This window comes from Embiotoca jacksoni, unplaced genomic scaffold (genome assembly GCF_022577435.1).
Source record: "Embiotoca jacksoni isolate LCO1_2020_lvr unplaced genomic scaffold, fEmbJac1.0.p SCAF_21, whole genome shotgun sequence".
Classification (NCBI taxonomy): Eukaryota; Metazoa; Chordata; class Actinopteri; family Embiotocidae; genus Embiotoca; species Embiotoca jacksoni.
In genome coordinates this window covers 3,476,059-3,502,075 of record NW_027185352.1, presented here as the reverse complement: position 1 = coordinate 3,502,075, position 26,017 = coordinate 3,476,059, and the positions used below count along the sequence as shown (strand labels likewise).

The 26,017-nt window shown below is 40.2% G+C and overlaps 1 protein-coding gene across 1 annotated transcript; it reads left to right on the top strand.

The window, feature by feature from the left end:
* Positions 1-1,352: 1,352 nt before the first annotated feature.
* adm2a (adrenomedullin 2a) lies at positions 1,353-14,546 on the top strand. The gene is made up of 3 exons (XM_069156433.1): positions 1,353-1,439; positions 1,772-2,042; positions 10,984-14,546. Exons 2-3 carry the CDS (start codon positions 1,945-1,947, stop codon positions 11,399-11,401), a joined length of 516 nt encoding a protein of 171 aa, XP_069012534.1. The 5' UTR covers positions 1,353-1,439; positions 1,772-1,944; the 3' UTR covers positions 11,402-14,546.
* The last annotated feature ends 11,471 nt before the right edge of the window (positions 14,547-26,017 follow it).

The following is a 26,017-nucleotide window of genomic DNA, read 5'->3' as shown; positions in this document are numbered from 1 at the left end:
AACATTCTTGGTTTTCTGTTCACATGGCTCCTCATATTTATTTAGATGAAGTTATGAGCCTGAGATGATTTTTGTATCAGCAAAATGACAAATAACAAAAAGTTGCATCATTCAATTTCTCATGAAGCCTCAGTACAGTTTGTTCTATACATTGATGCGCAGCTTCTCTCCAGTGCCCGGATGGGCGTCCACTCAGCTGTTGGCAACCTGCTCAACATGCTTTCCTGGAAACTGCCTTTGAGGCTGCATCATGTGTGTGTATTTTAACAGTGTGCTGCTACATTAGTTAATTGAGAGGGAAACATAGGAGGGAAGTTGGACACACTGCAACAAATCCTCCCTAATTAGCTGACATAAGCTGCACAGGATTCCTCTGAGTCACTAAAGAAAGTTGTAAGATGCATGTTTAGACATGTGACATATCTGCCCCATATCTGAACATGACTGAAAGTGATGGAGTCACACAAAGTATGCAAACGGTTTTCTGCGTGTTTTACAGCAGCTGGTGAATCACACAAATGATCATGTGCTTCCTACAAGGAACTGCTGTAAATAAAAGGTGCAACAGCAATAAACAGAAATATTAACGTCAGGAAATTCATCAGTGATGCTTCCTAACTGGACTGTACGCATGACTTCACAGCAAAGGGAGAGTCGGGGAAGTCTGTATAGATTTCTGGTTATTTTCCTATCAGTCTTACACACTTGGCTGAGGGTGATGATAAGATAGAGGAGGAGGGTTGGACTGTTTGAGAAATTCATGAAAATGATAGCTATTTTCCAAAGTATGCACATGGTGGATTATGATAAAGTACTGCTGCTGACTATTGGCACGCAGCCTTAGTGTTGTGAGCTATTGTGTTTAATTGTTGATCTATAAAGATTTTTTTATGTATTCAATACAATTTATGGTCTCACTGAAAACATCCATACTATTCCTGTGGGAACTTGTCTGTATTTTGTAATATAAAGTTTACAGGGGCTGTTTTTGAATTATTGTGGTATTCATAAAAGATGCATGGTGTCACTATAATAGCCCCGAAACTTTACAGTGTGTTTGTGGTACTGAATGTTTAGTAAACTTCATTTTCAGCCTCACAAGCAGCATTAATTCCCCATTTAGATTATTTTCTATTGCATATCACCTAATCATAGTCATGTTCCATAAACGTATGTCTAACCTTGGTTGTTTCAATTATTTCTAGTTATTGCCTAGCATAATGCAGGATATTCCGAATTTGAGTGTTTTGCACCTTTGACTGAATTTACTCACCGGCTCACTTCAGAGAGTGAACTCCGCCCACTCAGTATTTAAATCCTCAATGTCACCCGGCGCTCAGCTTTATTCTGGAGAGCTTGATCTTGACCAACACGTTTGGATTCATGGGAGAAAAAAAACCTCAACTAAACTCAGAATTTGTCTTCTGATTACCTAGAAGGTAAGACTTGACTTTACTGACATTATGGAAGATTTTATTCCTAAAATGCAGCAGTTCAGATAATGATTTGCACAATGCATTTAGGTTGTATTTTTTTTTTTTTTTTTGACATTTTCAGAGTGTCATTAGTTGAATGGGTGTTATGAAGTAGGTTCCTAAGCAGACCTTTTCCACTGGGGATATATTTAGTGAGGTGCGTTTTAACAGCTGCTCATTAAGTGAAGGCTTTTAATGAATGAAAGGAAAATCACCGGCTCTCTCCTCTGTTATAAGCAACAGGTTAATCCATCATTTAGGGTATTACCTCTACTTTTTTTCCCCCCACCCCAAAGGTTTCATCTGCTGTCTCCAATCTGCCAAACTTGGATATCTGAACCCAGCATCAAACTTTTTTTTTTTCGTTTTTATTTTTTTCCTCCCACTCTTGGGATCTAAACCTCGTCCAGTCCGTGAGGTCGCCCCCTCCTTCCCAGGGAGAGGGTGTACAGTTAAAGTTGGCCCGGAGATGTGGTCCCTTCTCCCGCTTACTGTGTATTGCATCAGCCTGGTTTGCCTCCAGCAGCTGCTGGCTCTGCCTGCTGAGGAGCGTCCCGACACGAACCGGTAGGACAACCGACTTATTATTACTACTAACTACTTTTACTACTGCCACTACTATTTCTTCTGTTGCTAATATTACTACTGCGGCACTTTCAATAATTATTTAGCAGAAGAGCTGCTCCTGATTGGCTGATTGTAGGCTACTTAAACATAATCACACCTGGAGCTGATTTTAACGTTGTCTCGTTTCAAAAGTATTGCGTCACCAAATAGGCGACTTGGAGCCAGTTAATGACCACACTGGCCTTCATGGATGGAAAAAAACACACTATAATATGGTTTATTACATGTGAATTATTGATAATGTCGTTAGGTGGTGGATTGAACGTCTTTGTTCCATTAAAAACTTATGTGGTTTTTCTTGCAACGCTTTTAAAACGTTTTTATTTTTTTATTTTACCATTAGAATATTGTTCACTGCCGGTAATTTTCCCAAATGTTTAAGTGTTAATTGACGTTTGCCGTCGTTTTAACAAGCAAACATAACAGGCTGAACACAAATGCTGTGTTTAAAACCTTCACTTTTCCTTTTGTTTGCAACTTGGTTCACTTCTTAGTTGATCTACTCAAAAATACTGAAATACTGAAACACTTTCCCTTTAGTCTGTGTAACAAGTCATATCAGGGTTAGTGTGTGTAAACGTGACAGCTATTGTTGTCGTGTGGGGCAAATAGGCTCATTGCTCAGTGTCTGCAAGGTCAAAGGCTGGCCAATGATACAGTAAAACACTTTCTTTCTCCTTGAGATAAGTGGCATTACTATTATTATTATTCATATTCACATAAACTGTTAACCTATTCGTTTTGAAAACTTCACAAAGATCCAACCAAATGTAAATGTCCATTTTATTTCTGTCATATTGAACAATGTAGCGGCTCATGTGCTGCCTGTAATCAGGGTGATCACAATCACAGTATTCTTATTATGTTTTATGGTTTTATTTTCTAAAGGCTATTACTAGTACCGGTATAATAAATGCCTAGTTTCACTCTTAGGTGAGTGATCATGTCATTATGGAAGTTATGAAATGGGATAAGATTTAAAGCGTGGGAAATTTCCTGTAAATTTGGCATTCTGTAGCAGATTTCCAGTAAATGTGGCCTTTTAGCTTTGCCAGTAAAAATGCCACGTTAATATTGCAGTTAATCTACATTCTACAATATAATGAATTGTCTTTATTATCTCTGATTTCTTTTTTCACAAGTATGACTGGTTTTTTTTCCTGCTACATCTTTTTTCATCCACCTTTTGGTGTCACATGAGTAACTGTTTATAGATGTTTGTTGTATTTATCTCCCTGTAATTACGAATGGAATATGTCATTTCCAAGGTGGGAAAACCAGTTCTTTCTTCAGTTTCCTCTATCAATAGCCCGACCAGACATCCCATCATAGGCTATTGTACAGGATTGTGTGAGGCAGTGAATGGCACCTGTACTTTTCCACCCTTTAAGTGGCAGAGCTTATAATCGTAAATCCCTGCATAAGACCTTAGGCAACAGCACAACTACTAGTGTTGATTGCTAAAAGTCCAGTGCAGTATACCCACTCTAATGTGAGAAGGAGGTCTGCCAGCGATGCAATATGTGTCTGGAGTTTCATTGATGAGGAAGTGTGGAGTGGGGGATGAGTTGGTGTAAAGGTGCCCTCTTCTGGTGGATTCTGGATGCACAACTTCTGGCTCAGTGCCAGTCCTGATGTAAATCAGAGGTAGACTCAGACTGATGAGTTGGGCCCCGGAGACCTTCCTCTCCATACATTTCCTTAGAATTATGTCTGAACAAACTGAATGTGGACCAACAAGGACATCGCAGCTGATTCTACCTGATTAAGAAGTCACAAAGCTGTTCAAAGCTGTGATATTGTGAGCAATAGCTGTTTTTAATCATATTTGGGTTTTTCTTTTTAATAATTTTGATTAGAGAAGAAGACAAGATGCCTAAAATAGTATAAGAAGATCAAAGAGTGGAATTTTCATCCAGGTTGGCAAGCACACAAGTGTGGATCTCTTGTGTTTCACGGTGTGTTAAACCGTCAAACACCTTCTACTGAAGCATAGCTGAAAGAAGGGAAAGTTCTTCTGTTTGTATTACATCTTCTTAGTAACACCCCATCAGTCCCATCTCCATTTGAAAATGTGAAAGGCTCGAGTCGTCACTGTGGTTTTGCAGAGAAAATTGATGCAGCAGCTGAGTGGGATTTATACATTGTATAATTAGAACATTCAATTATGTCACCATGGCAGGTAAGGAATAAAATATACATTGGTGTTACTTGAAACAAAACAAAAGATTTAAAAAAAAAAAAAAAAAAAAAAAAAAATCGACTTTTATATGGCCGGTAAAGAATGTCTACTGTTGAGCCCAGCTGCCTGGAAGTTGAAAAGTAGGAAGGTAAAAAAAAATAAGCGTGCTTGGTATACTAGACAACAATAAAAAAAATGCAATATTTAAAAAAAACAGTGGAATGTAGTCAGTAGTTGTGTTAAATACTTATAACATTTGTCAGCTTCTCAGTTGTTTGGTTGTTTGGTCGGGTGTTTGTTGTCTACTTTGCGGCAAAAACAAGCTAATGTTAGCCTGTGTGCACTTTGTGTGGAGCATCGCTTTAAGAGATGCAGCTGTCGCACTTCACATACAATAGCGATCACATTTCAGGATATGAACATGGTGATGACGTGTTAAAATGAATGACCAAAACTCCCTCAGGTTGAATTGTGTTTACAGATCTAGATTTTTGCTTCTGAGCTTTTTTTTGGCCCCAGAAGTCACAACAGGCCTGTTGTTGGACTTGTACTTATCCCTCCAATTCCACATGTTGTCATCGTCCAGTTCCCCCAGTAGGCACCACATGTTTTGGTACCAGAGAAAACAAGTCCCATCACGTTTTCCAAAATTTGGAAACTTGGTAACACTATCAGTTCTCGTGACATCCATACTATCCGTACAACAACCCATCTGCAGCAACGCGAACATGATCCCCCCCGCAGCATCCCACCAACAGCACAACTGTGCTCTACGGATGGGTGCCCCGCCCCTCCATCAAATCATGTGCCTGAAGCTGCTTCTTTATGGGGATCAGAGTATTGTTGAGCAAGTAAAATACATCTGCTGAAGCCATGCAGTTGGATAGTTTGATTTTCATGAGGACTTTTTTACTGTAGCCGATAACTGTCTCTACAAATATATTTGAGATCTCCCTCTGCCGCCACCCATCCTGCTTCACAAGCCTCCACGTTTCTAAATTTGCACATCATCTCTCATAAATGTTCCGCCTGGCTTTTATTAGGACAGTAAATTCTCCCTCCTCTCTTGAGCACATCCTGGTCTGTTACCATCACACGCTGACAACATGATAATAACAGACATGACCAGTCCACATTTTTCTTCTCCTGTTAGGCGCTGAGTATGTTGGAGCTCAGATGTCTGTCATTCCTTCTCTGTTCTGTGTTAGCGTCCATGTTGTCTCTATGTGTCCTGATAAGGACATGACAAAATTCCACAAAGACGCTGTAACAAAGCATAACGCCAGCTTTCCTAACAAGGAGAAATTGCATGTTCTTCGGATAACATGCAACGCATACCCTTCATTGTCGTTTTACATAACATCTTGAGTTTTTTTTTTTCGTGAGGGAAAATAGCCAAGTTCAGCAACCATACAAGTTAAATATGGCTTTAGAAGCAAAGCGGCTTTACAATACAGATTCCAGAAGTGGGAAGTGGCTCGTTGCTTTGAGGCGGAGGACATGTAAAGCTGATTTGTGGTCAAGCTTTTGTGACACGGATCCACTCAGCGCTGGCTGCGTCTGGACCCGAGTACGATGACATGACAGATCAGTCTGTGTGTAGATGCTGTGGCCGCAACCTTTCAGGGCCAAATAGTGTCATGTTTTTCTCCAAACGATTTGCTAAATAATTAACCTGCTCCGGGATTTGAACAGAGTAAGGTTCAGACATCCCACATAGATACTCTTAACATAATATTTACCCAAGAAACAGACTGAATTCATCTCCCACAGGGTGGCTTTCTGCCCTGCTTGTGTTTGGTGAAGGTCTCATCGTACGCAGTTGGTTTTGGGTCCATTCTGACCATTTTAACATGTTTACACATCATCAAGGAACAACAGGAGCATTACTCTCAGAAAGCCACATTTATGCATGTAGAATGATTGAAAAAAGGATTAAGTCTGCCGTAAATCATTTGAAGAGAGGCCTCTTTGTGATATGTCCTCTTTAATTTGTAGCTTGTTGTAAAGAGAGATTTAGGATAGGCTTGCTCAGAGGTATATGTACGGTACAAACAGTCATAAGACTCCATGGGAGTGAAACTGACCAAACGCAGGCTGAAGCTGAGGTGAAAGCTGCGACCAAGCAGGCAGAGAATTCCACTATGGATTAATGTCTAAGACCTAAATTCCACATTCACGTCACCATTCTAGAGGCCTGAATGCGCTTGCACGCTGTATTTGCATACTGTAAGAGAAGCGGCTTATACTGTTTATCAAACGGCTTACCGGAACCAAAGGCGACTTCTCAGGGGAAAAAAAAACCTACTGTTGTTTGATGCTATGATTGTGAGTGTTTTATCCACTCAAACCACAAATATGTATTTTCAGAGCCGACGTATAGTTTTTAACTTAGCATCCTTTTGATTAATGTATAAGTAATCCACTCAATATAATAAGAGATCTCAAAGGCCAGAATTTCTTGTATATGGTAAGTTACATCCCACTGAGGAGGTTATGAGAGCAAAACTGCTCCTTAACAAGTAGGACCTGTGTTTGGTGCTAAATAAATCACCTTTGCTGTATTTTTGTGCTGCTTTTTTTCTCAGAACAATTTCCCCACTGTTACTCAGTAGAAGATTAAACATGATTGTGCCATATTTGCTGCTGATTAAGGCTGCCCTTGGTAAGCTTGAGCCTCTCTGGTAATCATGTAGTGTATCAACTGCATGGTACTATGAGATAGATAGACAGACAGACAGACAGACAGACAGACAGATAGTTAGTTAGTTAGTTAGTTAGTTAGTTAGTTAGTTAGTTAGTTAGTTAGTTAGTTTATTAATCCCACAAGGGGAATTTTTTCCGCTACAGCAGTATCTCCCCACCCAGCTTTCCTAGGTAGGAATTGGCACTCTTTTCAGTTGTTACACAGCTGTTTCTTTCACTTTCACTTCAACCAAAATGCAATGACCATCTGATTGTCAGGTCTCACTTGCTTTTCTACAACAGACAACTTTTCACTCCTTTTAAGTGTGGGTATTCAGAAGAGCTGTAAACAAGTGCAAAACTTAACCTCTGCAGGGTTAAGGTTGAGGAGGACTAATTCTCTGAAGGTTTGGGTTGGGTTAAGAATTGGCTTACCCTCTGAAGGGTTAGTGTTGGTTTTAGAATTGGCTTACCCTTTGAAGGGTTAGTATTGGTTTTAGAGTGGGCTTATCCCATAGACTATATATAAAAGGTATAAAAGCTGCAATATCAACGAGTGCCGCTAGAGGTTGGCTCCAAAATGGCTCCGGCTCCATAGAGTCATTCAACTTCTTGGTTTTTTAGTCAGTTCAAGTCAGATTCACCGCTCGATCCTCCCCAGCTCATCCAAATATGGTCACTTCTGGCTTCAAACCGCTTGGGACTAGCAAGATGGCGACGGGTAATACTCAAACTCGAGGCTTCATAATGTCCGTGGTTTATCCTCTGAAGTGTTAGGATTGGTTTCAGAGTGGGCTTATCCTCTGAAGGGTTAGTGTTGGTTTCAGAGTGGGTTCATCCTCTGAAGGGTTAGGATTGGCTTCAGAGTGGGCTTATCCTCTGAAGGGTTAGTGTTGGTTTCAGAGTGGGTTTATCCTCTGAAGGGTAAGTGTTGGTTTTAGAGGGTTTATCCTCTGAAGGGTTAGTGTTGGTTTCAGAGTGGGTTTATCCTCTGAAGGGTTAGGATTGGCTTCAGAGTGGGCTTATCCTCTGAAGGGTTAGTGTTGGTTTCAGAGTGGGTTTATCCTCTGAAGGGTTAGTGTTGGTTTTAGAGGGTTTATCCTCTGAAGGGTTAGGATTGGCTTCAGAGTGGGCTTATCCTCTGAAGGGTTAGTGTTGGCTTCAGGATAAGGTATGGTTCAGGCTCTGCAGGGAGGGCCTTATAGCTTAAACTTGCCATCAAAATTAGGGAGATTTTAACTTTGATTCCACGACCTAAAACAAGCATCCACCGTCTTTGTGGTTGATATACAAGAAAACCAAACAAGGTCTTTCATTGAATTGTACAATCAGTCAGTCAAATGGAAATTTTGCTCTAAGCTCTAAAGCTGATATCCTGCATTAGAAAAACCTCAGTGTATTGAACAATTAAAGATCAAGTAGCTCAGAGATCTTTGATCGTCTGCCAATCACAAATATCTCCATTAGTCCTGAGTTTTAGGATTAGGCCCCTAATAACCAAATAACAGTCGGCCTGTGAGATCAAATGTGACAGAGTGAAAGAGTTCTCTACTCCAACATTCTTTTAACTTCTGGAACAAAAAGCATGGTAGTCATGTCCATTTATAGAGGGTGTCACTGGAGTTGCTTCTGGGCAAGCTTTCTCAAGACTTGGGCCTCAGCTTTGCTTTCTGTTACACATACTTCACAGCCAGTAATATCAAGTTTGACATGGAAATTTGCCTGTCTACTTTTAGGGTACTATACAGTATTTCAGACTTAAAGTGAGGTAGGATGTCAGATCTGAGCCAACTGAATTTTGACAAATGGGAGCTGTTTAAGATGGAGACATTTTAAATCCAATCCTAAGTAAGGGACTTTTATTTAATAGTTTGTGTTTGATCATTGGGAGACCAAAGCTGTTTTGAGCTGTGACTGAAAAGAAGCTGATAAAGAAACAAAATGTAGCCCTTGTTCATGGTCACGTATTTATTAGCCTCTGTTGCTCCCATAAGACTACTTAAGTAGGTGCAATATATTTACCAGGTACTCAGTTAGTCTTGCCAAGAAAAAGGTCAAAGAACTGGTGTCAAGGGACCGCTTTTCTTACACTACCGTATGTCACACCATTGGAGTTCCAGACATTTTGACTTGGTTGTATGGCATTAGTTTGTCATGTATATCTTATTTGATTGTTAATAATGGCTGTGACAATGTGAAATGATGGCAGCCATTCCCTTTTCAGTTATTATGTATCAAGGTTTAAGAGGTCAACAGGGGTGGGTTCATTTGGCCTGGGCAGAACTTCGTACCTCATGTGTTCAAAATACAAAAAGGTGGAGTCAGCAACACCACAGATTATCGTTCTGTGTGGTATGAAAGAATGGAGTCTCATATGATTATCACCAGCTTTAAAGCCAGCCTTAAAACAGTTAAAATGCCATGCAGCTACAGTGAATAAATACATCTTTCTTTTCTTTTTTTGGCGAGTGGTACATATGTAACAATAATAGGGCGATTTGGTGCAGGTCCACCACTGCAGCCATGTCAATATCTTTGTTGTTCACTCAAATGTAACTTTCACCGTGTGGGCCAGGTGAAGTTTAAGATGGTGATGTGGCACCATGGCGCACTGAGCCTGTCCTGAAAATAGTGCTCGCCTTTGTCTGCTGCCTATTTATTGAACCACCAGTGGAGAAGCTACCAAACCTTCCAGCAGCGAGTCGACAGCTGAACCAGCTCAGTAGATCAAAATCACCACATTTCTGAGAGGAATTCCAAACGTACCGCTGTCTGCTGTGATGTCTCACATCTCAGCCTCTCAGCATGATTCAAGGCTGAGTGTTCATGGTGAAAGAACACAAGTCAGCATTTCACAAGTGTACCACACTTTTTATAATTAGATCAACTGGGGCCTCTAAGAACATGGAGAAATAGTGCTAAACCTGCTACTGTGGAATCATTTTTCCTTTGACTCAGAAAAGTAAACATGGCAGATGTATTTTCCTTTTCTCTTTACAAAATTAGAAGCTACAGCAAACTATTCATATTTTCATCCTCGTCATCCTCTCACTGCCAGGTGCAACATCATTTTCCTATTTCCCCCTGCCAGCCTTCAGTAGTGTTGAAGGGTTAACCCTTCGGGAGTTGAGTCACACTGTGCTGCACAAACACAGTGTTGAAGATTAAGTGAGGAGCACTGACAACGGTCAAGTTGTGAGAAATTACTGTCTTTGTCAAACAATGAACAGATGGTGAGTTGGTAGGTTCTGTTTGCTGAGCTTCCCGTGCCTGCTGGTTCACTGCACTGCAGACCATGTCCATCTCAACAAATGATTTAGTTGGATGTGCAATTTTAGAGGCCTTTTTTTTTTTTTTTTTTCTATAAAGGGCCTGATCATATTAGACTATCCGCATGACTAGATCCCATCAGTAGTTACAGAGAAAACATTTTGTAATTGTGTTGAACTGACGCTTTACAGTGTTCATGTCCATACAGTTTCACTTTTGTTTTTAATATCTTAAAACTAATCTTTTAAAATCTGATTCCACTGGTTTGTATGATTTCTCAACTGAGATGTTAGTGTTCCCCTGGGACTGGGACCGCCAGATGAAAACTCTCAAAGCTGTCGTTTGCTAAAATCCAACTGGCCTTTAAAAGCAGGTTTTTATTGTTTGACTCACAGCACATTATTTTAAGGCAAAATGGGAAAAGCCATTAATTTTTATGTTGCAAATTAAAAGGAGAGTGTGGTGTCCATATGGATCGGGGACAAAGCAGAGAATTACGCTGTGTCCAGACGTTCAGTGGAAGTCAGTGTTGAACTGATTAGATGTTGGTGGCCGAAGTCCACTGTGACTTCACAAAACACGTTTGGGGTCATAACTGCAGATTTCATACCATAATCCTAGTTAGAGATGTACTTTGGATTCCAATGAATGAATAATACTCACAAACCTCCAGGACAATTTTTCACCTGATTTCTCTCTTCTTCTTCTTCTTCTTCTTCTTCTTCTTCTTCTTCTTCTTCTCAGGTTGGATCTCCTCAACAAACTCCTCGGCCAGAGAGAGGATAACTCCGTCGCTACAGGAAGCCAGACTAACAGCGCTGTCCCATCTTCAGGCCCCAGCCAATCCCCAAAATGGCTGCCTGGTTTCCTAAGACACCCTCCGGCGTCAGGAGCAAGAACAGCCTCTCCTGGCCTAGCATGGGCACGACCCTCTGAGGCTGTGCAGATGGAGCAGAAGTTGCTGAGGGCTCGTCGCCATGCCCACACGGGATCGAGAGGGGGTCACCATTACCCCCACCATGCCCAGCTGATGAGAGTGGGTTGCGTCCTGGGAACCTGCCAAGTTCAGAACCTCAGCCACCGGCTTTACCAACTCATTGGTCAGAGCGGTAGAGAAGACTCATCCCCCATTAACCCTAAGAGCCCCCATAGTTACGGATGAGTTAGCTGACACCTCCAAACACCCGCAGCAAGTCTGTCTGTATCTTCATTTATTTATCTCTTAGCCTAACGTATTACTGGTAGTCTTTGCATTAGAGTTTGATGTTGTCCATAACTTAAATTATACTCATCTTAAGTGGCTGTTGCCCCTACCTTTTAGAGATTGGAATTCAAAATCATGGCTGACTGAATCCTCTTTGAACCCACCAATCTGAGCTCATGAGAACGGTTGCCTTTTGAAGGACATTGATGTCTTTTCGATTCCGCCCCCAAACTCTCAAAAGAAACCAAGAGGTCTCAGACTGACATTTTAATCCTGTTAATGTAAGAATGAGGCTCGTCTTCAACACTAGCAGTGGCCTGGTCCTGTCTGCCAACTGACCTTCCCAACAGTGGTTATCCCATGGCTCATTGATCAAACACTTAAGCCTCTAATGTGGATTTCAAGCTGCACCCTGAGCTGGAGCCCTGTCAAAACCAATATATTCCCAAAGACCCTGTAAATGACCCAATGAACCCTTTTACCTCTTTTTCCGTGCCCCCCTTTTTCCAACTTTGGAGCTCATATGCAATTTAAATTTGAACATTGACATCCCTGGAAAGCAGGTTGTCACTCAGCAGGACTTTATGTTTCAGCACTGCAGCTTATATTTGAAACCAGTTTTACACCAGAGTTAAAGAGCATTCTGAGTTGGGACTTCCCCACATAAAGTCCACACCAAAAAAGAAAGAGGGTCAGCATCCAGGGCTTTGAAAAAAATGCAAACAGAAACTGAGTCTCCTGAGCATCCATTTCAATTTTGCATTACCAGGTTGGTTGGCTGACAGTGGGCGGCAAAGTGAACCTTGGAGCCACGGATCAGCGCTCCGTTGCATTTTCCCTGCCGGAGGCCAAGTCTGAAATATTAGCCTTTTCACGTGATTTATAAGTTCCCCCTGCAATTCAGGACTTTAGGCTGACAGCAGTTTAATAAACCTGACCTAATCACTTCAGTCATATGTACCGCCACAGCGGGAGAGGGGGGGCCTGAGCCTCCCACGGTCTGCAAACTAATACATAAATAAAAAGAGCAGGGCATGTGGCTTGCACACATATAGACGCATGCAGGCTTCACATTTGCAGAAGTCCAGTTCAACAAAATAAAGCCAGGGTTTCCATTTGTACAGTTTCCTTCTGTAGAGTTTACAAAGTAAGATGGGCTTTCAATTTGGTAAGAAATATCACTGTTGAATTTAAAATTTAATTTTAGTGTTGTGAGCACCACAAAAATCCCATTTACACACATTGTTTTAGGCTGAACTCTCAGAAAAATTTAAACAAAAATAGGTTTGCATTTATTTCAATGAACTGAGCCATAAACACCAAAACAATTTTTTACTTTTAACAAAACAATCATAACTAGGTCATGATTTTCTGTGGTGGGTCACCCAAATGGAGGCCATAATTAGGCTCTCCAAGGTCTTTAAGTGACTTTAAGAAAAGATCAACTGTTGCTTACATTCCCATAGGGAATACTTGGCAACACCTTCTGCTGACACCCTTGTTGTTCTCATGCATTATGTTTAATTGGTTAAAATTAGTAACAAGACGACGTCTAAAAGCTCTCCTGCTATTTTGCGGATTTGTATTGAGAGACCACAGTGACCAAAATGTTAGGTATAACAGTGCCCAATTTCAAATATGTACACAAAATAGCACAGCACAAAAACACATGCCCTTTTACTCTATTTATGTCAGTCTCTGAAATGGTGGGCGGATGATGAACTGAGAATTACTGAGGTCAAGTTGTCCTCATCCAGCATGATAAAATTTTGATGGGCTTAAACTTTCCACACACAAAACAAATCTATTAAATCCCAAATTTTTGGTGAGAAACATAATTATATTACATATTATTAACGCATATTTATAAACTTCTATTCCAAGCCCATACTACATTGTAGGCTGCTCTTTACTTGCAGAGAGCCCCTTTCAGATTTGTGTTCATTATTATTGTTGTCATTTTGCATGTATTTCAAAACATGAAAGTTTGGTATTCCTGAAAACACATTAGTTTAAACTCACCAAATACCTGGCAATACTTGACTAATGGAGTGACTTTACAGTATTTGATCTACAGTACATCATATAATAACACATTCTTTTATATCTTATTGTGTTGTTTTCTTTCTTTATGTGTTTCAAGTTCTTTTTATCATCAACAGTTTCTTTTTATATTTAGTCTAGTTTTTCAGCTCTGTCTGTAAACAAGGGGGCCGCGAGGTCACAGGGTAATAATTATCTGTTCACAGGCTTGCTGAGGTGAAACATGCCATTGTTGTTGCTGTAATAGAGCTAATCAATGTCTCGTGACAGATCATTAAATGGCTTTTCAAATGCTAAAAAAAAATCCTGGTGGATCTCTCTAATTTTCAAAACTCGCTATGCCGAACACACAATGCATGTGTGCGTATGTGTGTGTGCTGCTAGTGTTTGATCTGCGCTCTGGACTATTCTCCCACTCCTTTGTTTTTTCTCCGCAGTATGTTTTTGTGACATGAAACATTGCGTCATACGGAGTTGCGTGAGCAAACTGTGCACAACTGTTAATACCTCCCCATGGAAAACATCTAGAGCCTTTCACGGCTCTTTATTGCAAAGACACACACGGGAATTTGTTTCGTAAGATACAGGTAGATCTTGGTAGTTTTTTTTTTTTTTTTGCTGATTTCCCAAATGAGATCCTCATGATCTCCTTTAGAATCACAGGAAAGCACTTTAATGTAAGCATGAGTGTGGATAGTTTCTCACAACTTGAATTTAATTAATTGTCATGAACTTGTGAAGGCTGGACGCGGTTCCTGTTGTAAATGTTGCTTTTGAGTCTGCAAATGTGTTTAGAGATGTCAGGATGAACGACGTGTGCACCTGTGTATATACATATATATATATATATATATATATATATATACATATATATATATATATTTAGCCAAAGTATTTAAAGAAAATTATGTATTTAAGTTATCTGTATGTTAATATCTGTGTGTCACCAAAGACTATTTATTCAAACTTTTCCACTCCTCCTTAAACATTGGTAGGAGTCTTAACTGTAGGTAAAATGTTACTGTTTGACAATGTCCTTCACTCTGTAAAATAAAGAACTATACTGTAGCGTGACGGAGTATAGAGTATGATTTAAGAGTGTGTGTGTGTGCATGCATTCTTCAAGTAGATAAAGGTACACATAACAGAGTCACAAGAGGCTTTGAAATACTCAAAATGCCCAAAAGGGTTCAGAATGTTCAAAGGAAAATACTAAATACATTAATCTCAATATTCCTTTGATTCACTTGCCGTCCCTGGCATGTTATTATGCCCTTGATCAACTGTTCATTGGAAAATAGTTTCCAATGAAGTCAATCATTGCATGACAAAAGCGTAATGAGTGACGGGACAACGTGAATGAAACAGCAAGAAATCATGACATGAGCTGATAGCATGACACTGGACAGAGTTAATGATTGACAGGATGTGGTTTGGTCAAAAGCTGACAAGTTATTGGTCCATTTAGTAGCTAGTCAAGGGGAGGAGAGAGGAAGGGCAAGAGGGATTCGGGGATTTCCTATATTTCCATTCGTTCATTTAAACAGCCAAATCCAGGGAAAACTTCAGTTTTGAAAACATTTCTTGAAGGGAATCATCAGCATCACAGTAGCCAACCCTTTTTTTTTTTTTTTTTTAAACTTTTTTTTTTTATCTGTTTGACCACATACCATCAGTCTGGAGCTGCTTGTTCCTGAACTTCAAGCACCAGATAGATGAAAAAGGAAGTTAAATTGCTTCTTGTCATAGACTCTCTAGTCTCAACTGAAGCCCCTTATGGTTTATAATTGTCATATATTGGTAGAACTAGAATTGTTGTTAATGCACCAATCCTATTTGAAATAATTTCCTATCAGGTCTGTCTTCTCTGTCTCATTCTGTTTTAGAGTGAAAATTAACTGTGAATAAATAGATGTAGATAGAAATTATTACTTTTAACCTGAAAAAATAAGTTGCTGTTTCCTTTTTATCAACTCTGCAAGTATTCTTTCAATTGAATTGAATTTTAGACATAAAAGCACTAAGTCATAACAAATGTCTTCTCAAGTCACTTTACCAACACTGAAACTAAATACAGTCATTCCTCAATATAAGCAGTTGGCAACAATGAAAATCTCCCTTTTAACAGAATAAAACCTCCTACAGAAACACATTTAGGGTTTTGAGAAGGCGTAGGTGTGTCAGCCTTAACCGGCTGGGGGGTAAGGTGTTATATGAATGCATGCTGTATGCTTTTCTCTCCTCGCCAAGCCACTTTTGTAGCCACAGTGAAAAAAATTGTCTTGTTCAAACAGTTGAATGTTTAAGCTTCACCTTGCAGAATGATGAATGTCCACAGTTAATTTTTTTTTTTTTCCACATTTAACTGCTGAAGCCTCCAGTGCAGATACACTGACAAACTAACTTTACGATGACGAATGATACATTTTGTGTCAGTTAAACTTTGGAAATTAAATATATTTGCATAATCATCACTTCTGGAATTTTTACAGATTAGATGTCATTTCAAGCATTTTTACAAGATTTTCATTTTGTGGAAAAAATATGAAACAATTTGTTATTCAAAGATGAGTATTTTATATAGATATTAAAACATGTCAGGGATCTTAAATGAATCACTGCTCAGACATCAAGGGATAAAGCTGTTTTTCCACCGCCTGGCACATTTCAGCTCAACTTGACTGTTCTTGCCTTTTTTGATGAGAACAGAAGTGATAGCTAGTACCTGGTGCCTGGGACGTTTTAGGTATCAGCTCTGTCGAAGTTGCCAGCAAGGTGAGCTGACTGAAACTCTGAGAACTCCCGCCAGCAAAGCTACTTTAGGAAAAGCAATATTGTATTTGTTCCCCGAACTACTTGATGAATGGCGACACGCGAAACCACAACATGTTAAGTTGGTACCAAAAAAAAGGAGAGTAGAGTCAGGTCGAGTTGAGTCGTACCATGTGGTGGAAAAGCATGACAGTAGGTGCTATTGCAGTTCATACTTAAGGACAGTGGAAAAGAATACACTGAACAGAACACACAGAACAAGTTGGGACTGCTGATTTAACCTGCAACTGGGCCAGACATGCTAAATATTTAACATCATGAGCTACACTGACCTCTGCCATCATAAATGATCATCAGGTGAGAGTAGCCTTGACCAAAAATTCAAGCATCAATTCTGACCATACTCTTTGTAAACTGTGTCTTGGGAGACCTGTCAAATTAGAAATACAGATTCTCTCTGCATGTTTATATTTTGGTCTCTTATCACTTTGCTCTTATATTTTATCACTTTGTAAATATTCCAGCAGCACGAGTTAAGACATATCGCCCTGCCTGCAGCTGATGTCCGTCAGAAAAAGAAACTGTGTCACACACCAGTAAAGGATCTCCTCATATTTATGAATTAGTTGACTTTTAGTTGGCTCTCACAGTTTAGGAGTCACATACTGTGTAATTAAAGACTTAAAAAATCCAAGTAATTTTCCAGACCAGAAAAGTAAACATCCTCCAAATGGTAAAAAAGCAGAAAGTGAAACGCACAGTGTGTCAACAGTTGAAAACCACGAACTGACGGGCTGCTCGGGTCAGGTGACCTGAGGTAGTTGACTTATTACAGGGATTTCTAACTTTGTAGAGACTTACAGTAAGATAGATCTGGTTTATGTTGCTTACTGGAAAAATAGAGAAATATAATAATATTTTACACATGGCAGATCTGAAACGACTTAGTTGTAATAAAATTTTCCACAGCATTCAGTGCAATGTGATCCTGCAGCCACAGAATTTGTAAATATGAGATTAGAGCGTGAATACAGAGAAAATGATGTAAAACATCACAGTGTCCAGGTTCACAAGGTGACATCAAATATTTTGTTCTGTACCGTTTTGTACAGTAGTGGTCCATTCAGATTGCCTAGTTGTTCACTAAATAGTACACAATTCAAATGGAACTCGTGAGCTCGTGGCTACAACATGGGAAGTCGTGTGCACCGTATCTTTCGCTTCAAGGAGGTTAAGTCTTAAAAACACTGTTGCTAGGCAATGTGGACGGCGTCTAGAAGCCACATAGACTAACAATTTAGCAAACCAACAGGGGGGTAACGTAATGCAAGATATGCAAATGCACAAAGAGAAAAGATGGGGCCGTTCGAAAGATCACCATTAAACCTAACTAACCCTGATCTACAGCAGCACACCTGTAAGCAATCGCTTAATCAAGACTCCTCAGCGTACGCTCTTGTCAGCCAGTGTGTTAGTACTCATTCTTGGATCCTCAGATTACACCTAAATCATTTTCCTGTTGCTTGTTTGTTTCCCTGTATGCAGGATCTCTGACATAGATGACAACCACTGGTAGCAAGTGTTTCAGAGTAGCCATCTGTGTGAGCTGGGTAAGCAGAAAGAAGGCAGACTCAGTCGGCAGCTCACGTACCTGTCCACCGAGCCCTCTGGATCCACACTGACCCCCTTCAACTGTCATAACATTTACATTCCAATGCAGGACACAACTCAGGGCTCAATACTTTTTTCATGGTAGGCATTGTGACTTGTCCCAGTAGGGAAAGCACAGGCGTATAAATGATGGCTGTATTACACACAAAGGTCCTGCTTTTGATTGTGCCATTTCACTGCCATCGCTTACTGGGACACTTAACGGAAGTGAGCCACCAGCAGTAAAGCTGTGCTTTTCGTACTGTAACAAGTCAAAATAGATGAAAAGGGGGTAAGTTATTGTCAATATTGTAAATTTTTGCCCGAGCATAATTACAACTTAACAGCACACTGATGAGCTCCAGCTTTTCTGTTGCTACGTTCAAATGTAACTTGTGAGCTCGTGGTTGCAACATGGGAAGTCGTGTGTTTGATGTTCAAGTGGTTAAGTCGTAAAAATGCCGTTGCTAGGCAACAGCAACATGGACAGCGCCTAGCCATAGAGGCTAAGAATTTAGCAAGCTAATGGAGTAACATAACGCAGGAAATGCAAAAGCACAGAGGGAAAAGATGAGGTCGTTGGGAAGATCAACATTTCCCTCAGATGTCAGCATTATCTAAGTTATGAAGATATCTTTTCATGACTAAAAATACAATATATGAGCTTAACATCTGACAAAAAATGTATTTCCATGGCCTCTATAAACGTCAGTTTATAGAAAATGTATCGTTCTGACGTCATGGATACCACATGAAGTGACCGTTCATATGGACTCTCTTCATGTCCACGGTAAATACGACCCCATTTGAATGCAGCATGTGTCCGGCATTAAGTATGACATTTTTACACATGACCCCCCTTTCAGCCAATCAGATGCGAGCATGTCTAAATTGGTTGTCTTGTAGACGCAGCGTCGGGACGGCACTTCAGAGTTATATGACTTCATACCAATGATAACATGAATGGCTTTGCTAAAGTACTGGTCGGGACATTCTGTCCTGTCAGGAGACATGTCCCAACCATCCTGTATGTACTTCAGAGGAGTTGTCAAGTAATATTGCATGAATTCAGCAGTTCGTGCAGTACAACGTGTGATGTTTACAGAAGCAGTATCAGCAGCTCAGCCTGGATAAATGTTTGACTAACGCTAGTAGGAAGCTAGTTTTGACTATATGTGAATGATTCAATGGGAAAAGGTCAGTCAGTTAGCTGTCGCTTGACATATTTGTCTGCACCAAATCTCACTGACTCATTTGTTTTAGATATACAGAGCAGTAAAGCACAACAGTTATCTGTCAATAGTCTGTATCACAATAACCGGAGAGCAAGAGATTTGTTTCAAGGTTTGAAGTTGCTCCATCTGAACTTCTAGTTTTTGTAATTCATATGATGCACACTTACAGTGAGTGAGCAGCTGAGGTTCTTCCTCAGCCACACTTACACCCACATACTGTATGGATGCTGCGATGAAGGAAAAGCAGTGTTTCTGGCTACCAAAGCATTGTAGTGTCTCAAAATAAATGTAATCTCAAGTACTAAACCAGGGTCTGCCTTGTTCGACCTACTTTCTCCCACTTCTAACTAACTTTTACTTCATTTCAGTTTCAAGCAATGTGGAAATCAAAAGCCTCGTTGTAGCTGAAAAGAGCCGAAAAGAATGCTGATGAAGCAAATGTGGCTGCAGTGTGACTGCATGAGTAGAGGTCGACCGTTTTCAGCAGTAGATGTCTCAGCGCTGGAACCAAGTCATGCTAAAGTCAATTTTGTTTGATACAAAGGGTTTACCTGAACACTCTTGATAGAAGAAAATTCAACAAGTCCACACAATTCCTTTTATCTGCAGAAATACTCTAGAGCAGGGGTGTCAAACATACGGCCCGCGGGCCGAATCCGGCTCGCCAGGGGGTCCAGCTCGGCCCGCCGGATGACTTTGCTAAGTGTGAAAATTACAGAAAGACATAAATTGCATTTAATATGGAGAATATGGAGGTTTATGAGTACAAATGTTTTGTAATTTAAAATTTTTTTTTTTTTTAAATCGATCCAGTAATTGCTTCAAAAACAGCGTAAATGCGATGTCTGCTCCGAAGGCAGAAGCACTCATTGCCACAGGCAGCAGCGCTCGCTGCTAGGGAATCTGCAGAAGAGAGCCCAGGCTGATAAACAGTGGGCTGATGTCTGAGTTTTTGGTCTTTATGTTTCTAGTTTATTGTAGAAAGACCTTAAAATAGGGTTTATCATCCAAAAACCTTCACCAATGACTTAAACAGAGAAATATTGGCGTTATTATGCTATGATTTTACTGGTCTGGCCCAGTTGAGATCAAAGTGGGCAGTATGTGGCCCCTTAACTAAAATGAGTTTGACACCCCTGGTCTAGAGCCACAAAATGAGTCCAGAAACCCCAATAGCTTCTTCTTTTTTTCAGCCTCACCCTGGGCTTAAGCCACAGGAGACAGAATACCCTCTCAGGATCTGGTTCACCTAAATTTCACAACCTGTAATGGCAGTAGTGCTGATGTTTTTTTGTTTAATTTGCTTTGACTGGAGATCATGACCTGGCATACCTGCTTCATCTCTTGCAGAATGGATGTGAAGAGCATTGCATTTGAGTTGCTTGCAGAGTTGAAAACCTGCATTGAAAAAAAGTAAACAGCAACATTTTTCCAGAATCAGAGTCCCTGGTGACAAAACTTTTACATAAAAAGTGTACTCAAAAATGTTTCTATGGATGAGACAATAAAGGGGGAAATTTTGCACTGCTAAAATGCAACTGAATTTTGCTTATTTTTTATGCTTGCAGCAGTCGACCGACTGACAGATTCATAAATCCTCACACACCGAAAGAGAAAGTCATCTTCATAAAAGCACTGAAGAAAAGAGTTGACATTTAGACTTGGTGGACAGTGCACAGAAAGGAACACACTAATAGAAACATACAAGGATTCCTGTTGTTGTTTTTAATTCATGTCAATATCTACAGAGGTTGTTACAACACACCACAACAGGCAATATAGGCTATAAGCTTTTTGTAAAACATCATTTACCTCCAGGGATCACTGTTCTGAACTTAGAAGTATGGGTGGAAGTAAACAAGAGATGCATGTCATACATTCCCACAGAGGGAACATTTTAGACATGTCACTCCAGAGAAAACAAGACATGACATGTATACTCTGAGAGTTGACTGTCTGCCCGACATCTCTGTGGCCAAACTGTGACTGACAGTAATGGGGTGGTGTAAACTTAGACATTCTGATGGACCACAGGTTTTCGGGGTCACTGCACTCGAACGTCGTGTATTACAGGCTGCCAAAATAACTTTATTACACAACGCATAACAGGGAAACCATGAGAGAATGTCTACTACACCAGGAGGACAAGAGAATATATGGAAGAATATTGAGTTTTGGTGTGCAGCTGTTTGATGGCAGCCCCAGAGGTGTGTGTAGGTGTGCAATGATAATGCCAGTGTTATTATATTATTATTATATTATATTATATTATATTATATTTTACTATATTATTATCTAAAATCCTGTGAAGATAACCAGACTAAATTCACACAGGGGTAATCCAAAAGTTGCTGCTGTTACATGGAAAGAGAGTGCAGCCAGCGACCTACACGAAGCAGGGGAAACAATAGGCCTAATATTTGTAAGTATTTCAAGTTGTGTTGAGTGATCAAAATCAGCACCTGAGTTACACACACGCCTTCGTGACCGCTGGTACATGAACACTCATGATTTCTCCATGGACCAGACACTGAAGCAGAGAGCAAACATCACATTTTTTTTGTCACATTTGTGCAGCCGCAACTTCTTGCAGTGAACGCAGTGAGTTCATCTAAGGAGACAGAGATTTTTTTTTTTTTAAGTGGTCCGATTCAAAAGTTGGGCAAAAAAAATCAATTGCATAACACAGTCAGATCACATGTAGTGGAAACAAGGGCACACCCAAGCTCTCACCACTGGAAACCCGACTGGACTCTATTCGGGGAAACGAGTGTGTGTGGCAGCCACCATGGTGTATCAGTGCACACACACACACACACACACAGCACAGTCGGGTTCACTATTTGAAAAATAATCCTGGGAGATATATGCACAGTATAAAAAAATTATTGAAGCTCTGTTCTGCAAATGTTAAATGATGGTTGAGGTGAAAAGGACTACATTCAAACTTAAAATAGGTTAAAGGCAAGCGAGTCTTGAACTTTGACACCTGTCGCATCCCGCATCATCCTGCATTTCAACAGCTGCAGGGCTCCTCGATTCACATCCTGTCAGTTCAGCCTCCTCCTCTCTGCGCTCAGGGGAAACGTGAGGGTGAGAAAGCTCTGGTGAAATATTGACTGGATTTAGATTTGAGTTTTGAACAGGTGGCTAATATGTTGAACAATGTTAAGATGCTTATAAAATAGTTATGGCTCACTAGCACAAATTACACTGCTGGTTCAAATGTTAATGATAAAGTGGTTCTATGTAACATGTGAAATGACGTGAAATTAAATGTGAGAAGCATCACTTTTAAATTTGCTCTGACCTGGTTTCAATTCACCATTTCACCATCTGTGTTGCAAATTTCCCGTCTCCAAAATATTTGTTTGAGTTTCCACACCAGTGCGCAGGTCCTGTCAAGCTTGTTTTCATAGAAAATCTTTCATAGATTTTTGCATGTTGAGTGGCGTTCGCATCTTTCAGGCCCCGTTTTGTGCGTGCGCAACTGCTATAAATGACAGTGAAACAACCAAACAGAGCAAGTGTTCGAGCGTCTGTCCCCCCATCTGATCCAATCTAGTGCAAACATTTTGAAAAAAGGTTCAGGAGACACTGAACATTTGGAGACTGTAGTTTTTGATAAACAGGAGTAAACAGTGCGTTTCTTGGGGAGTACTTTCAGTGGAAGATGAATCCATACTTGATGCTTTAGTCAGTTTTCAAGCAGCAGGACACTGTGTGTATTATTAAGTGAAAAAAAAGAGTTGTGTGTTCATGCTAATGAAGGAACATGTCAATCAGTGCAACAGCCTCCAACATGCAGCAAATGTATCACCCACCCCCTCACATCACTCACACACTGCTGCCCGCCCTGTCTGCCAGCTGTGAGCAGCATACGTGCAGTCTCTCACATCGTCTCCTCTCAGGCCACAACTATTTTCTCACACCAGTTACAGGGGCTGGAGGATTCTCTGCTGTGTCTCTGCATTGACATGTAAAACTCAAATGACATTTTTATTATCTATACAGTATATTGATTCTATATTTTCATGCGCAGCTTCATAGTACTAACTTATTTTTTTTATTAATCATGAAACCTTTTTTGCCACCCCTTGCCTTCTCTTGAACTTCAACCCTGCAACACTAAAAGTGCAGGTTCAGTCACCGAACTGAATTGTTTGGCGTGCTGCTTTTATATGCTGCAGAGTCTGATCACACACATCACTGATCCAAGGTGCATGTCACCCTGTCATCTAGACAGCTGATGTCTGGGAGTCTTGCCTGACAATCTTACAATATCGACAAGTCCAAAACAGTCAGGTACATAACTTCTTGGAAAACTAAAAGTTTTTTCTGTCTTTTGTTTACACTTTTTTCCCCTTCACATTAAACGAACAAGATAAACCATATGAAATAAAGACCTGTAGAGTTTTTTTTTTTGCTTTGGTCAGATGGCAGCCGTCTCTTGTCTTTTGCCGGAGATTCCCAAACTTTTCAGACCATGTATCACCATGGAGCAAACCAAATTTCCCAAGTACCACTTCCCACCGCAGATACCAACATTTTTCTCATCAAATAAAACTCATTGATTTAAACTTCAGACTGGCTACATAGATAGGAGGTTTTAATGCTTAATACAATTTTGATTAAAAAATAAGCATCTTTTGAATAAAAAATAAAAAACATTTTTAATATTTTGAAAGATGATCTTGGAGGTCAGTTACTTTTGTCAGTTTAAAAATTTTTCCAGGAAAATTTGGGGGTTTTCTTTTCTTTATCTGGAAGTGTACCAACAAATTCATCCACAACTATAAATCTTTCTCAACATAAATACTCCTTGGTGGGATTTAAGGAGGACAACGACACAACAACCAATATTTAAATGAGTCAATGCAGTAGTAGAAAAATACAGGGGTTTATTAATGGTCGAACACAGGTTGACAGAATGGGGAGGTTGGGACAAAATGGTTGAGCTAAAATGAAAGAAAAAAAATATAACAAAAATGGGCCTAACAAAACCACTGCCTCTGAAACCAAAACAAGCAAAAGTCTAACTAGCTCAGCTAAAAAAAAGGCTGTTCAACAAAACACAGGGTGGCACCAACCACTAAATCTAATGTGTCTAACATAGACCAACTATGTTTGAAATGTATAAGATACCCCCGACTTACCTAGAGTCCTCAAGAAAAACCTCCAACCATGTTTAAATCACAAACCACTCAACACCACTACATAGCACAGGTAGCCAGAGGAGAAGAAGGGGAGGACCAGTCCACAGCACACTCCTGGCTAATCCTTGACCAAGACAGCGATTGATCAGGCGGCAGCCTGAGGTAGCCAATCAGAGAGTCAGAACAACCTGCACAGGTGGAACCAAATCCTCTCGGGGAGGGCATCACCTGAAACGCATGACAGGGGGAGCAGAACAGGAAATACACGACAGGCCTTTTGGCACGTAACAATCCAAACATATGTAACTGTTATTTATTTTTATTTTTTTTTTCAAAAAGTTTCCACTAATTCGGTGTGAGATTGGTTGAGGCAGTGTGGGAGCGTAAGACTGAAACAAGCGTGTCACGAAAACCGTGAGAATTGGAAACCCTGCTGGTAACAAGATCAATGAAGAAATATTTTTAAGTAGGAAATTATGATGCTTTCTCAGTAGTTATACAGTGTCTACCTGCATATCAGACCGCTCAACAAGACCCTTGCTTACCACCAGATGGAGCCTGGTGGTACCATAGTTCAGGAATCCCTGTGCTAAGCTAAATAAGCCATCTGTTGGCTGAAGGGATCGTACAAACGTGACAGAGTATTGATCTGCTGTTGCTTTAGAACCAAGTATGCGTCACACAGTGTGCTTGAGTTTGCATTAGCAGAGGACCGTTTCAATGAAGTAAACAAGGTAGTCAGTGGTATTAATCAGTTTCATCAACAGACAAGCCGATATCATTTTGCACTGTAAGACAGAACGAGAACAAAAAAAAAATCTAAATGTCTTCATATAAAATCTTTAGAGAGTCAACACGTTTAGCTTAGTGTCTCATCAGTTTCCTTTGGATGCTACATTTCTGTCCTCCTGCCAAAGTATTGTGTAAGAGTCCAACAGCTCCACAACAACCTGATTTCGAGCTCTGACATCATGGTGACATGAACTGACATGCACCATTACTTCTGACGCAAAAGAAAAAAAAGAAACAAAGGAAAGGGCAACACTGTAACACCAGGTTTCTCTTCAGAAGTGTAGCCAAGCCGACAGACTTAGCTCTGTTGAGCCTTGTCTAAATCTCATTTCACAGTAATAACGTTTGATAATCCATTCAATGTCACAATTTCTCCAGGAATGTATATATTTGTTTGCAGTCATCCCCACCGTTTATTAGTATTTCCTTGATGTGTTATTCATCATATTGTACTTTTGGGCCACAAAAAAAAAATCCTGCACCGGATGTTGGCTGTGCTCCCGAACAGAGTTAACCAAACTTAATGAACAAACTCACATGACACGACAATAACTCTTGTTCTGATTAGTTTAATCAGTGCGATTGACTGGACAGGTGATTGTAGGGGTGGAGTCTTTACCACCACCATTATAGGTTGAGCTTCTCAGTGAAGTAACAGTCAATAAAGGAGAAGAAGTGAGCTGCAGCAGCTACCTCTAAAAAAGAGACTAGACCCTCATCATAGTCCACAAACCAAAATCTCTCCTGGATCATTTGCTGAACACAAGCCTCGGTCTCCCCCACTTCAGCCGTCTTTCCTTCATGGTCCTCTATCTGAGAAACAATGTGATGGTTCTTGTGATCAGTGCAGCATCGACACACGTTATCTGGTCAGCCTTTCAGCACAGCTGATTAACATTTACCCTCCATTTAAATACGCTGGACTT